The sequence below is a fragment of the Sciurus carolinensis genome, chromosome 8 (assembly GCF_902686445.1).
Source record: "Sciurus carolinensis chromosome 8, mSciCar1.2, whole genome shotgun sequence".
Classification (NCBI taxonomy): Eukaryota; Metazoa; Chordata; class Mammalia; order Rodentia; family Sciuridae; genus Sciurus; species Sciurus carolinensis.
In genome coordinates this window covers 122,445,593-122,461,065 of record NC_062220.1, presented here as the reverse complement: position 1 = coordinate 122,461,065, position 15,473 = coordinate 122,445,593, and the positions used below count along the sequence as shown (strand labels likewise).

General features: G+C 50.2%; 1 protein-coding gene and 1 pseudogene across 1 annotated transcript; one reads left to right on the top strand and one right to left on the bottom strand.

Annotated features, from left to right (window-relative positions):
* Positions 1 to 959: 959 nt before the first annotated feature.
* LOC124991482 (carbonic anhydrase 15-like) lies at positions 960 to 4,648 on the top strand (annotated as a pseudogene).
* A 1,184-nt stretch (positions 4,649 to 5,832) lies between these two features.
* Positions 5,833 to 7,369, bottom strand: LOC124991481 (protein FAM246C). Its single transcript, XM_047562172.1, has 2 exons — positions 7,286 to 7,369; positions 5,833 to 6,938 (listed from the first exon to the last, which is right to left on the bottom strand). Exons 1-2 carry the CDS (start codon positions 7,367 to 7,369, stop codon positions 6,096 to 6,098), a joined length of 927 nt encoding a protein of 308 aa, XP_047418128.1. The 3' UTR covers positions 5,833 to 6,095.
* Positions 7,370 to 15,473: the final 8,104 nt, after the last annotated feature.

Below are 15,473 nucleotides of genomic sequence, written 5' to 3'. Positions count from 1 at the left end.
CAGCCTCCCTTGACGGAGGACCTGAATTTGGAACCTCTAGGCAAGAGTGCAACAAGTGGGGTCAACCCTGTGCTTGGCTGCCTCCCTCTGGCCTTGGCTTTGGTTCTTGCCTACAGGAGAGTTGGTGACTTGCATAAGGTCCACATAAACATGAGAAACTGCTTCTAGGAATTGGGGCAAGGCCCAGTGAGGCTTGGACTAGGTGCCCTGCTGGGGATTAGCTGGCAAGAAGGCAACTCAGAGGGAGTGGAACCCTGGGACTTCATCCCTGCACAGAAGAGCTGGGGTGGAGCTTAACAGTTGGGGCTTTGGACCACTTGTGCAGTTGTATCATTTGTAGGAACCAGGGACAGGGTCTGGTACTAAAACCCTGCTCTCACTGTAGAACCCAAGTTCTACAACTGTCCTTTGAATAAATTCCCAATACCATGCAGAAACTTAGCGGGTCGTGGGTGAGAACCCTGGGTTCCTCCAAGCTCATCTTCCTAATCCAGACTCCTGAGGGGCCAAGGAGGTGTCAGTCAACAGGTGCCCCACGGTGGGGGGAGGGTCAGGAAGGAACTGGTAAGTCTCTTAATAGAGGGGAGAGCTCCATTTCTTCATTCCTCATTCCTGTACATATCTACTAGAGCTGGAGAAGTAGGGAGGCTACATGCCGGTGTCTTCTCAGCACCATGGCCAGCTTCCCAGCCCTGCTTCCTTAACATTGCAAGCGCCTGAACCCCTGACGATTGGAAAAAGGCTCGGTACAGAAGTGTCACTCCACCGGACCTCGGTATGCTCAACACGCTAGCCCAGTGGTCTCACACCCGCAGGTACTCGGGTTCTCGGTATGGAACTCCTTTCAGGCATCATCTCCTGCGCCGCCGCCCCCCCCCCCCCCCCCGCCCGAAACGAACCAATCATTTCCCAGTAGAGTGAACTCAGGCTATCCCAAGCCTCTGGAGCTGCTGCCAATCATGAGGGCAAGGGGCCGGGCCGAAGTTTCCCCGAAATACTCTGGTAGGATGGTCCTTGGAAAGGAGCGTAGCTAGGGAGGAAGCTGTGGCCTTGGGTGGGGTTGGAGGTCCCAGACCTGCTGTGAAGTGAGAAACATCCTGGGGGGCGGGGGACCTCCCATCCTTGCCTCCCAAGTCACTGGCGCTGGGATCCAAGGTGTCCTCATCCTTCGAACAACTTCCTGATGGCTTTGATTTGTCACTTCTAGTCCCCAGCATCCCATTACATCTACTGTAAATGGGAATAATAGGGCACACAACCTCCCTGCGCGATTATTATCAGCGATTATGCTGGCACGCTGCTGAAGCCCTGGGATCAAGGCTTGTGCCTACCTGGTGAGTTCGGAGCCCTCCCTCCTGGGTAGTCTTGTCTGGGCACCGCCCCCTCTGACACTCTCTGCGGTGGCCCTGTCCCCGCTAGCCTACAGTACTTGGCCACACCCCTAGCCTGTCCCACTAATGAATATGTAACGACCTCACCTGAAGCCTAGCTTCAAGGTTCTCCACTACTTAGTTTTCTGGAGCAGCTATGCGCTCCCCTTCCTCGTGGTGCAGCTAATGGTGCAGGTGGATTCTGAGGGTGAGCGCCAGGACTCTGCCCATCTAGTGTCCAATCTACCCAATCCCGCTTGTCTCCACTACCTCTTTGGTCCTGCCAGTAGTTTGGGGTGAGGGGGTTTGGGAGGAGGATATACTGGGTTTGGGATGATAGGAGAGCAGGCTTCCCGCGGGCCTTTCCTGACCTAAGCCCCATTCTCTCTTTTTTTGGGGGGTGCTGGGGATGGAACCCAGGGCCTTTGCTTACAAGGCAAGCACTCTACCGACTGAGCTATCTCCCCAGCCCCCCTAAGCCCCATTCTCCATTCCTGTGCCCAGCTGGGATGGGGACTTGGAGAGGTCTCTCAGCTTAATCCCCTGCTCACTGTCTGCAGGTACCTGGTGTTTCGACTCCCAGGACCCAAAGTGTGGTGAGGATAGTGTTGTTTGATCTGTGTGGGATTGGTCTGTGTCCTGGAGCCAAGAATGGTGCAAGAGTGATCAAGAGGCAGATTGCACACTGTGCTTCTGTGGTCTCTGCAGGTTCCTATGTTCTGTGTCCAAGTGACTGAACACCAGACAGCATGCATGTGACTGTCCCTCTGTGTATGTGTCTGGGTCTACTGTGATCACCAGGCCTGCTCATATCAGTCAGGGTTTGTGAGCCTGTTAGTGTGGCCACCCCAACTGTGTGCATGTAGTGGAGGTCCCCATTGTGGGTGTGCAACCATGTGGCGGATCCATTCACCCTGCATTCTGCCTGCAGACGTGGTGGCTAGGTCAGGTGCAGGATGGGGGGAAAGGATGTGCCTGAAGGGAGCAGGAAGGAGTTTCCTGAAGTTGAGCTATTCTCTGGGTTTGTGGGTTCTACCTTCCTCTGTGTATCCCAGGCTACCTCCTTAATATACCCTACAGACCCTAGACCTTGTTCCCTTAGGTCCCACCCACTGGAAGGAGCTAGCCCCTGCTTGTGGGGACCCAATCCAGTCCCCCATCAACATCGACCTTCGCCTGGTTCAGCAGGACTCCTCTCTTCAGCCCTTTGTCTTTCAAGGCTACAACTTGGCACCTCCAGGCCCTTGGTTTTTGAAGAATGATGGTCATACAGGTCAGCACCCTAGAGTCAGGGCTCCCACAAAGAGGTCAGGAAACCTACAGAGCAGAAGGGAACTCCCAGTAAATACTCAAGGATCAGATTCACACACACACAAGAGCTAAGCCACCATACAGAACCTCCCAAAGAGATTAGGAACCTCCACAAATATAAGTCATCGACCCCTACAAGTGGGCTAAAAAGCTCCATACAAGAATGGGAACCCTTGTATAAAAATAAGAATCTCCATAAATAAAGCAGAGGAAACTACATACACAGTGGCCAAGACAACCCCCATAGTTCACAGGACCCTCCCAAAAAATAGCAGCCAGCCACAGCCCCTGAGGACAGGGAGTCAGGACACATCCAGAAGTCACTTCCCACCTGCAGGATCTTCTACCTGGAGAGGAGTCACAACCACACGTAGCTGGGGTCAATGTGCCCACCTTAGGAGGATTGCCCTTTCCTCTGTTGAGCTTGTGAGGGATTCCCACTGCAGGTGGTGGTGTGTTATCAGGGAAGAGTGTCATGTGCTCCCTTACCCTCAGTGCTATTCCACATGGACACTGGTCCGCAGAACCACCTGGAGATTTGGGGGGCTGGGTTGCCATCACCTGCCTACCGAGCTCAGCAGCTGCACTTTCACTGGGGGACCCCAGGGCACACAGGCTCAGAGCACAGCCTGGATGGAAAGCACTACTCCATGGAGGTGGGCTCTGGCATGGGGTAGGATGGCATGAGTGCCCCACCGAAGTCAGAGGAGCATGGGAGGAGAGGGCAGCTGGGTACATCCTCTGGTCTCTACTTCCCCAGATGCACGTGGTCCACGTAAACACAAAATACCAGAGCATGAGGGAGGCACAACATCACCCTGATGGTCTCGCAGTGCTGGCAGTGCTGTTGGCAGTGAGGGAGGAACTATGAGACTCCATATACTTTACCAGAAAGTGGGATTTGAATGGGGTACGGAGGGGACAGGGTGGGTCTTCGGAGTGGTTCAGAGATCTATAAAGTTAGTAGGATTTTAAGGATTCTGTGAGAAGACAGGGCCAGTGGAAGGTTATGGATCTGCTGGTTCAGTGGGAGGTGATCCTCTCCCTAGCAGATCCCCCAGATACTCACTACTACTGGGAGCTTCCCAGTAGAGTCTCCTCACTATTTCCAGAATTCCCAACTTTGGATACCTTCCACTCAGGGTCCCTCATACTGGGATCCCCCTCCCCAGGAGCAGGACCAGGACAATGCCAACTTCTCTGCTATTGTGTTGGGCTTGAATGATGTGTCTTCACCTGGTAAGGAGCTGCTGGGTCCCATCTGGGCTGGGAATTGCTGGGGGTGGAGAGTTTAGGGCACAGGGAGGCAGATTCCAATCTAACCTCCCCTCTCCTGCCCAGGTGTCTCAGTGAATATGACATCCACCTTCCCATTGGCCTCACTACTACCAGGCCCCTTGGTGCTTTTGCATTACTATTGATACTCTGGGTTGCTGACCACACCTGGCTGAGAGCCTACCGTGCTCTGGACGGTCTTCGAGAACACTGTACCTATTGGACGCTCGCAGGTGGGACCACTGCCCCTACCCTGGGCAAGTCTGCCTACTTCCCAAGGCTTCAGCCCTCCCCTGCTCACCCCTGCCCCTACCCCATCTTTTTTTTATTTAATTTATTTTTCTTGTAAACAAATGGGATACATGTTGTTTCTGTTTGTACATGGAGTAACAGCGTACCATTTGCGTAATCATACGTTCACATAGCCCCTACCCCATCTTGACCCATCTTTTGCTCTGCACTCTCAGGTAGCCCAGTTCCAGACTGTGCCCCAGGCTGGGATGCTGGGCTTGCACCCTGAACCACTCACGGATAATTTCCGCCCTCTGCAGCCTCTTAGAGGGTGCATAATCTTGGCCTCCCCTGGAGCCTCCATTGGAGCAGCAGCTCCACCAGGTTCCCCCATCCTGGCTGGTGTGCATGGGGCTCTGCTGGGTCTGGGGCTCAGCCTGGTGCTTTGGCAGAATCCCTAGGATTCAAGGATGACATCCCTGCCACAATAAACAATGCACAGTGACCTTGGCCTAATGTGACGAGTTGGGGTACCTAGGATGAGCTGCCTCCCTTCATAGGTACTCCTGCCCTAACCCCACTGAGACCTCAGAGGACCTGTCTATAAAACTGGAAGATCACTGAATGACCTTCCCCTACCCCACCATAGCCAGTCTCAGGATCCTCTTGCAAAACCCCAAGACTGATCCGCAGATCCCTCTGAGAGAAAGACGTCTCCACTCCCAGTCTACACTTTCTATCTGAAGTTAGTGCATCTTAGAAATGCCACCTTTAGCCCAAGATTAAACATTTTATTTAAAATTCAAGCTGGGGACACTGTGCCCAGTTGTAGGATAATCCCAGCTGAGGTTTCCCAAGACCAGTAGGTAGGAAATTGCTGCTTCTAGGCTCTGCTGCAAGCTGGGCTGAATTGGTGGATCCTGGTGACATAGACACTAGTGAAGAGTTGTCTGGCCATGATGAAGCCTCATGCAGGTGATGCTGTCTAAAGTTAGGCAGTAGAGTCTTGATTGTAGGCTGACACTTTCTAGAGAGTCTATAGTGTCCAGGCAAATGAGGTTAGGTTAAGTGAGGGGTAGGTGTCCTTGGTGTCTCTGTCCAAAGCAAAACTGGGTCAAAGGGATACTGACTGGACGAGACTGCAGATAATATCATCCACTAAGAGTAGACCTGGTTGTTAGTGGAGTGAGGCTAGCCAGTCAGGATGCTGTCCAATTGACTTGTGGGAATGTGGAGGAAATAGATGATAGATAGATGGATAGATAGAGAAATGATAGATGATAGATAAATAGGGCATTTTCCTCAGTGACACTGTCCAGGTCACAATGTCTCAGTAGGTGTCCCTGGAGTTTGTTGCTTAGTGTGACACTATTCCAGTGCATGGAAACTCTGCCTCCTCCCTAGGACCTTTAAAGAAAAAGAGTATGCAGTCTCCTCCCATGAAGGTAGGGAAGTTAGGTTACAGAACCCAGGGCTCTCCTGCTGCCCTCTTGGAGGCTGACATACCCTGACCCAGATTCTTCCCCTGCCTTCCGCTGCCCCTTATTTTTCTTCTTACTGCTGGGGATGGAGCCCAGGGCTTGCGCATATTACACAAACACTCTACCACTGAACTACACCCCCAAGCCCCCTTCTCCTACTCTAAAGTCCAAAGGGGGTTCTACCTGCCCTTTCCAGTCCAGACTGTCCCCGCAACTTGGAGCCATTTGTACTCTGTACTCTGCAGACTCTGATCCTGGGCAGTTCCCACCCTCCGCCAGCCACCCTCGAAATCACCTCACTAGTTGGCGATTATTGGTTGCTTACGGACTCTTCTAGCTCAGGAGATCAGATCTCTACACTGACCCCCTTTGGTTAGCAGCGACAACTCCTGCACTTCGCCCTGGGCCGCCCTCAGTGCGGACGCCCTCAATCTCCGCCACCTTGAGGGGCTGCTGGCGACATGGGAGTTTTCTTGTGATTCTTTCGGGCAGGGATTCGGTTCGCGCCGTCTTCCGCAGGGCCATCTGGGAAGTCGTTGGTTGGCCTGGAAGCAGTGACCAAGGCGTTCACAGTGCCTAGCGCCCGCAGCAGGGCTGGGGCTCGGGATCCTGCCCGCAGGACAGCACGGTGCTCACGGCGGGCGGGTGGCGGTGACTGTGGCGGCGGCAGCAGCGCTCGGAGGGCGTCCAGCTCCGCGCGAAGCTCAGCGCGCAGCTCCTCCAGCCCCGCGCCCAGCTCGGCCCGCACTGCAGCCAGGCCCTCCTGCAGCCTCCGCTCGCTCACTTCAAGGACGCCGGCTGGGTAGGTGGCCCCGCCGCGTGGCTCCCCACACACCGAACACACCGAGCTGCCGCTGCGCGCTTCGATTCTCTCGCTGTTCTCCCCCACTCCGGCTCCAGTCCCCCCAGCTCCGGCTCCAGCGCGTTCCACCAGCCGGAGCAGTCGCGGTGCCTCGGCCCGGGTCGCAGCTTGGGCTCGGAGCTGACCCCGCAAACGAGCCAGGCGACCTGGGACGCGAACGACTTCGGAGACTGGCCCATTGGGCTGGGACCCTGGGTCTCGCCGGCGGCCAGCGCCTTGTCTCAGCGCCTCGCTGGCACCATGCATACTGCGCACCTGAGCCCAAGAGCGTCGGGGCTCTGCAGCCATCTGTACAGCCACCTCCACCACTACAGCCAGCACCAGACCTGCGAGTGCTGCGAGCACTAGCGTGCAGCCTAGCAACCGCAGGGCCCCAGCGACACGCGGTGGAGAGGACCCCTGAGACAGCTGTGGGAACACAGAACTCTAGGGATACGGCCTGGGGCCCAGGGAACCCGAACAGGGCTGGGCCCAGGGTGGCTGGGGTTCCAAGGAAGCCCTGGCAGGTGGGAGTTGATGCCAGTAGGCACGATTGTGCTGAACTTGCCCGCAGGGAACACGCTGACGTGGGTTTCCACATGAGGCTTGGACTGTCTTCTAGGTAGAGGTGAAAAGACGTGGAGCAACACTGCAGAAGCCCAGACATCCCCAGACCAGAGACAGAAATCTATTGGAAGTTACTGCCGTCATCACAGTTACGGGGAAAGTTGGGTTTGATCATGGATCCCATGCCTTCCTCACTGGTTCAGGCTTACCTCCTTCCATGACACAGTCCCGGTCACACTTATCTCTGAATTCTGTGCCCACACATAACCCTTGTTATGGGCCTCTGCAGTCATTCTTCTACCCCTCCTTTCAACTTTTTCATGTTCTTCCATGCTCCCAGACATGCCTCAGCGCTCTCAAAAGCTGCTGAAGTCCCTGCCAATCACACATTGTATTCCAGTCATATTCATTTTTTTTTTTTTACTTTTTTGTTTGTAGTTGTCGATAGACCTTTATTTTATGTGTGGTGCTGAGGACCAAACCCAGTGCCTCACATGCTAGGCAATTGCTCTTCCACTGAGCCACAACCCCAGTCCCTAGTCATATCCCTTTTAACCTCTTCAAAGTCAACCTTTTTTGCCCTTTTGGGCTGGTACACAGGCCCCTGCCCCCCATTTGCCTAGCAGTTCCCACTTATCCCTCTTGAGCCCGGAAGCAGGGAAACCTATCCCATGCCAGGTAACTCAACACCCCACCCCACACTGGGCAGCATACTTTACAACTGGTGTTTGTTTGTTTTTAAGCTATGTGTATTCTATGTTGCTCAGGCTAGTCTTTAACTCCTGGATTCAAGTGATCCTTGTGCCTTTAGCCTCCAGAGTAGATGAGACTACAGGTGCACACCATGGCACACAGCTCATAGCCAATTTTAAATGACTTTCTGTCTTCCCATAGTGGAGTACTGGAGCCCAGGGATGGATTATCTTCTCCTGGGCAGAGTCTGACCCAGGAACAGGTCCTCATGTTGCTAAACATGCTGAATGTTGGATGAAGAAGCAAAAGGATGAATGAATGAAGTTGTGATCCTCTCCCTATTTTACAATAAAGGACTGAGGGGAAGAACCAATCCAGCCTCTCCTACCTGTCCTGGACAGTCTGTCCAATTCTTCAGTCTGTTATCTGAGATCTCGTGGTTACCCTTGCTGTCTTCTTGCCCCTGCACCCCTTTCACCTATTCTTTCCTACCCTGGAGTCTTTGTAAGTGCCCCGCAGCCTGGGCATGTTGCAATGGGCTGTGGGCCCCTCTAGAGGGCGGTGTATCCCCACTTGGCATGTTCTCACTGCACCCCCAGGGGCTAGTTAGGACTCAGTGCTCTGGGCCCTGGAGCTTCCCCTAGGAAATTCTGAGGAGGGCACACTTGGTATGAATCCAAGATGGGCTGGGAGGGACCACAGTGAGGCAACCACTGGAACCTATTTCCCCAGAGTATACTCTCTGGCCTTTCAGCTTCTCTGCCTAAGTGTACATAGAGGGGGAAGGTGGAGGGGATGGTTGTTGACCCTGTGCTTGGGCAGGGTCACCTGGGTCCCCTTTAGCGAATGCATTCACTCATTCATTCACTGCAGCCTGTACCTCTCAAAGGTGCAGAGGAGAGGTAAGAATTTGGCACTCTGTCAATCCCTCAGACTCCTGCCATTTCTGCTGAGTCACAACCCTACCCCCACCCCAGCTTCTGGCTTTGCTGATCCCTAGAGCCTCATTAACCATACACCCACCCCAACCCTAGTAATTAAAATGTTACTGACAAAATAGCCCTGGATTCCTTCCCTAGGTCTGCTAGAGACAGGCTGTGTAACCCAGGGACTGACTGTCTTTTCTCTGAACCAAGTTTGTACCCATGAAATGAAGGAATGGAATTGTGATCCTTTCCCTATTTTATAATAAAGGACTGAGTGGAGAGCCCAGGCCAGCCTCTCCTACTTGTCCTAGACAGTCTGTTCAACTGTATCTTCTATCCCTAGGAGGGGTTGGCAGAGAGACCAGGAGGATGGGAGAGCATGCAGGAAAGGCCGCAGGTTTGCCAACTAGCAGATATATGTAAGAAGTTGGAGGGACTTGGGCAGAGAGAAGTGGCTAGTTTGGTTTTGTTGTCTATGACTGTGGAGGTTTATGAACAGAGTGAGATACAAGTCAAGCCTGTGCACTGAATCTAGGTTGTGATTGTTGAAGGTGCTGATGTGGAGCCTGATGCTTGTGGCAGATGATCCCAAAGCCATGGGTTGTGCAAGAAGGAGCAAGGATAGAGTGTGAGGGAGGTTCTATGTACCTCAACTGATCCTGAGGAGGGCTGAAGAGATGGTGAGGGGTGAAGAGACTAGTCCCTGAACTCATGTGCAATAAGAATCAAGAAGTAAGTGGTGAGGACCCTGGTCCAAGCTTCATTGATGATGGCGGTGCTGGGCTATATGCTCAAGTCTGGAGGTGAGAAAATGTGATCAAGAGAGCACACAATTCTTGTCCAGGCAGAGTGGAGGTGTAGCTCTTCACAAAGAATGGGGCAGGAAACAAAGGCAAAGCTGGACGGGCTCTAGGGTGAAGAGGGAGAAAGACCTACTTGTGTTTTTTCCTGGGCCAGCTTCACACCTGGGCATGCACTGGTAGCTCCCTGCATGTAAGGACTGACTGTGGGTCCACTGCTAGGCATTGTGGAGGTGATGAGGCCTGCTCTGGGGTTATCTCCAACTGGCCTAGGTTCCAGCTGTGTGCATTAAGGTAGGTCATCCCTAACAAGCTAAGTGGGTGATTAGGGACCTTGACATTCATTAACTCATTAACAATGCAGGGGCAATGGGGAGGAAAAAAAGCCCCAGGGCTTCTGGCATGGGTCTGGTTGGGGCAATCTCTCCGTGTAACTTAACTGTCATCACTATTGTGCTTGGTTCTGTTAAACTCTGGCAGCAACCAAAACAGAAGGATTTATTTCCCAGAGCCTGAGGGCAGCTGGGAGTCAGGCAGAGCCAAACCAACTTTTCTTGTTGGAGAGGGTTCTGGTGGTCTCCCAGGGGAGGGCAGCTGCAGGAACCAGGCTGGCCAGAGATGGGGAGATGATCACAAACCCCCAGATACTCATATCCCTACAGATACCATGAAGAAGAGTCTCTTCCTTGTCTTTTTTAGGCGTCTGGCTGACAAGTTGAGGCCAACATGGTTATAGGTAAAGTAGGAAGTCAAAAAAGTAGGGAGAGGTGGGCTGGGGTTGTAGCTCAGTGATGGAGTACTTGCCTTCCATGTGTGAGGCACTGGGTTCTATCCTCAGCACCACATACAAATAAATAAAGATATTGTGTCCAACTAAAACAAAAAAAATACTTTTTAAAAAAGTCAGGGGAGGTGAAGCTGGCCAAGCACTAGGTCCTGAACTGGCTCTGAGGGTCTGTATGGTGAGGCTGTAGGCCAGGTGAAGGCCTGAAGGGTAAACTGGAGGGGGACTTTGTAGTCTACAGGGTCTTGGAACTGCCTCCAGAAGGTGGTGGGGAAACCCAGTAGGGAATCCCACTGGGGAGCAAGGTTCAGTCAATGTATGATCTGTCCTGAGGGACCTGGCCACCATAAGGATTCTGGGTTCAGAGGCCTCACAAAGACCTCTGGTGGCCCCTGTTGCCTAGTCTCTGTTTCCCAAGAGAAGTCAAAGCCCAGGAGCCTATGCTGGCAGGGAGGTGGTGAGGGCAGCAGAGGTGAGAAACTGGGAGATCATACTTGGCCACAACAGCAGCCAAGTTGGTCAATTCTGGGAAACCATGCCTCCTAGACTTCTAGCTGCAGGTGGCCTATAGTTCAAAGAAGAGGTCAGAGAAAAGTGACTTGCCCCACATCATGACTTATTGCAGGATCGGACGGGCGGGGATTCCTACAGAGGTAAATTCAGGACGCACCTTGGTCCTGATCACCCACTGAGTCTTCCTACCATGCCCTGGCCTCTCAGTGGCACTGTCTACTTAGGTGCTCTATGGACTGCCCTGGGGCAAGTGGCTCAGCAAGGGGACAACTCATTACCCAGTAGTGTCCTTGCCTGACCTCCTAATGAACACATTACTCAGTAATGACTTTGTTTACCTGTCCCTGGCATCAGCAGCCTCACACACATCCCCTGGACTCTCTGGCCTGGGGCAGCTCTAACCAGTCTAGGCCGTGGACCTCAGCTCCCCAACAACCTGCCCCAGATGCGGATGGGGCAGTGGACCCACCAGCCTCTGTGTATACTGAACATCAGCTCCCAATAGGATAATTCCAGGTTCCTGACTGTCCCCTCCCAACAGCATGACCTGGGCAAGAAAAACCCTTACCCACTCTGCCTCACTCTCTCAGCATAGATCCTTTGTTTTTCCAAACTTTTTTTAAAAAATATTTTGTCTTAGTTATAGGTGGACACATATCTTTATTTTATTTTTATGTGGTGCAGAGGATCAAACCCAGGGCTTCTCGCATGCTAGGCAAGCATCCTACCACTGAATCACAACCCCAACCCTCTTGGGCAAACTTTATTTAGGCCCCTGAACCTTCTCTTAGGCCTGTCTGTTCACTTCCTTGTAAATTCCAGTTTTAGCAAGAACTCTGCTAAGTCAGTTCAGCAAGAACCCCCTTCTTTACCCCATAACTGCTCACCCTCAATATCTGATAAGGATCCTCAGCCTCTCCCATGCCTGAAATGATGTCTGATCATCCTGGCCTGCCTTTAACCAGAATCCCTCCCTACCCCATTTGCTCTTAGTAATTTCCACCCACTAACCTACACCCTGTTTCTTGTCTATAAATTACCACTTATTCACAGTGCATTCAGAATTGAGCCCAGTCTCTGTCCTCCACTGCAGAATCTCATTTCTGTGGTCCTTGTACCTATCCAGATGGTCCCAAATAAAGTCTTTCTTATCATTCTTTAATAAGTGTCACTGAATCATTTTTTTCTTTAATCATGAGAAGGAAAGAGGGTCTATATGTAGAACTGCTACTGAGCAGTGTGGAGGGCCACCTAAGAGGGACATGCTGGGCTCATACAAGGGCAACCTCAGGGGACTTTTCTTCCCCTGCTTGCTGGGCTAAGGTTTTCATGTCACGGCCATACTGAAGATGTGAAGGAAACCAGAAAGGAGAGTCAGTGTGCTGGGTCAGTCTGTCTGAGGCCCTTTCTTGCCCATGTTTCAGCAGATTTCCTCTCACAGCCATGCACATCCTGTTTCTGAGGCCAGCTCCCCCTGCTCAGCCTAAGGACACGGTTTATGCAGCCCTCCTGGAATGGTCTTCTCCAGGTTACCCCTGTGTCTTTCTGCCTGGCGTTCACTTTGTAATTCCTTCTGGCCCATGGGGCCCATTATCTCTATCCTCCTCTGCATTTGACTTCCACCAGGATAGGGACTTCCCTGTGTCCTCACCACCCAGAAAAGTGCCCAGCACACAACAGTACATCATAAATATTTGTCCACTATCAATGAGTGAAGATGTGTCCACAGGGTTTGGCATCTAATAGGCACTTGATAGATGTTGTCTTCTTTATCTGTGGGATTACATGGTGTTGCGCATTTGAGCCTCTGCTCACAACAGGCCCAGCTGCCTCTGCTGGCTGCATCTCCAAGGTTCCTACTTGTGCAAAGGCAGGGTCTCTGCCTGATCCTTTGTTCCTAGTCTACTATGGGAGGAGGAGGCTGCATTCACCTCCAACAGTCAGGGAAGGAGGAAGTGGGGGAGGTAACAGTGGGTCCTGGAGTACAGTGCTGATGTGGGGTGGGGAGAGTGCACATGGGGAGAAGGGCATGCAAGGAGAAAAGTGGTGGAAGCAGAGCTCTTGTCACTCTTACCCACCCCTTGGACCACGCCACCCTTGAGCCCTTTTGCCTGGGTAGGTGGGGCTGAGGCAGCACAAGTATAGACCTCTAATCAGGATTTGAAATAGGCCATGTCAGACATTTTAACATGCCCTTCTAACACTCTGTCAAAGTATTTCCATCTTCTTAAACTTAAAAGTGGTTATTCTCTTTATTGTGTGTTTACTGTAACGTGTGACAACATACGAAATATTACAACTACCTAAGTTAAAAGCATCATTACATAACCACCATCTGTGAACCAACTTCTTAACCAAGACAACCTAGTATGAATGGCTCATTCTCCTTCTCTCCAGAGGTACCTACAATTCAGATTTGTATGTTTCTCTTGCGTTGTGTGTGTGAGAGAGAGATATGGGGGTTGGACTCTGTGGAGGTCTATCACTGAGCTATGCCCTCAGTACTTTTATTATTATTTTGAGTTGCCCAGGCTGTCCTAGAACTTGGAATCATCCTGCCTCAGCATCCTGAGTAGCTGGGATTGTAGGCATGCAGCACCACACCTGGCTTGCTTCTCTTTGAAGGTTATAAAAATGGTATCATAGGGCTGGGTATGTAACTCAGTGGTAGAGCATTTGCCTAGCATGTGTGAGGGCCTGGGTTTGATCCTAGACACCACAACAAAATCATAACAATGGTATCATACTCTATGTAGACTTCTAGGACTTGAGTTTTATACTGCCCCCTCTTTTTTTGACACACTGGGGATCAAACCCAGGGCCTTATACATGTTAGGCAAGTGCTCTACCACTGAACTACCCCAGTCCTTGCTTCTAGAGTTCATTCATTTTGCTGTGTAGCTGTAGTCCACTCGTTTTTACCACCATGTAATATTCCAACTGATTTATTTCCTTATCAATAGACATTTGAATCATTCCATTTTGTTTTTGTTTTTGTTAGCTTCTATGAATATTTTTTAAGTCTGTGTCCTGGGGCCCATATGCAATAGTTTCTCAGAGGAATATATTGAGGAGGGGAACTGGTGTGTGTAGTTCACACAAGTGCCAATTTTTCACTGATTCCCAATGTCACCAGCAGCATGTAAGTATCTGTTGATACGGGTCCTCTCTAATACTTGATACTGACAGAATTCTTATTTTTTTTTTGTACTCAACACTGTTAATGGGGTGCAATTTAAGAACAGACCAATCCCACTAAAAAGTCCAAATTTGAGAGTTTTTATTAGCCGACCGGCTGACTGTCTCACACAATGCCCAAAATGGCTATTAGGAGAACAGCGTCTACCATAGGGTTACAGGGGTTTTTATATCATAAATTGGTACATCAATCATAAATGTCTGTTGCTATGATTCAATACTACAAACTAACATCTAAAATCATTAACAGAAGGGGGAAGTGAGTCAGAATGACCTTACTTAGGTACAAATTAAAGAATGGTTACTAACATCTAAACAATCACTGTTGACATCACCGTTAACATGGTACATTATTTAAGAAAAATAGGAATCAAAAAGAGAATATTTTTTCATTATATAAGAATTGTCATTTTGTCATTTTGTATTGCCAAACATGTCATGCTAAGCAACTGTTGATGGGTACAGAAGTGAGGGATGTTCCTATGGGAAAAGCATTTCCTACATAACATGGAGTCTCAGAGCAAAATGGAGTGCTATTGAATGAAACATGGATAACAGAAAACATCAAGGAGGAGATAAAAAAAATTCTTAGAGGTAAATGAGAACAACGAAACAACATATCACAATCTCTGGGACACTATGAAAGGGATACTAAGAGGAAAATTCATTGCATGGAGTGCATTCAAGAAAAAAATAAAAGGTCAACAACTAAATGACCTAACATTATATCTCAAAGCCCTAGAAAAAGAAGAACAGAATAACAGCAAAAGTAGTAGAAGACAGGAAATAATTAAAATCAGAGCTGAAATCAATGAAATTGAAACAAAAGAAACAACGCAAAAAATTGACAAAACAAAAAGTTGGTTCTTTGAAAAAGTAAACAAAATAGACAAACCCTTAGCCACACTAACAAAGAGAAGGAAGGAGAAAACTCAAATTACTAAAATTCATGATGAAAAAGGAAATGTCACAGCAGACACCACTGAGATACAAAACATGAGAAGCTACTTTGAAAATCTATATTCTAACAAAATAGAAAATACCGAAGACATCGGCAAATTTCTACAGACATATGCTCCTCCCAGACTGAACCAGGAGGACATACACAATTTAAATGGATCAATATCAAGCAATGAAATAGAAGAAGCCATCAAAAGCCTACCATCCAAGAAAAGCCCAGGACCAGACAGATTCTCAGCCGAGTTCTACAAGACCTTCAAAGAAGAACTCATTCCAATACATCTTAAAGTATTCCAGGAAATAGAAAAGGAGGGAACCCTACCAAACTCATTCTATGAAGCTAATATCACCCTCATACCCAAACCAGGCAAAGACACATCAAGGAAAGAAAATTTTAGACCAATATCCTTGATGAATATAGATGCAAAGAGCCTTAACAAAATACTGGCAAACCGTATCCAAAAACATATTCAGAAAATTGTGCACCACAATCAAGTGGGGTTCATCCCTGGAATGCAGGATG

Excerpts from the sequence above, each read along its gene's own strand:
- LOC124991481 (XM_047562172.1), bottom strand. The coding sequence starts at position 7,369 with ATGACTGCAGAGGCCCATAACAAGGGTTATGTGTGGGCACAGAATTCA. Across the intron at positions 6,939-7,285 it reads GGACTGTGTCATGGAAGGAG|CTGTCTCAGGGGTCCTCTCC; the intron begins GTAAGCCTGAAC and ends GTGTTCCCACAG.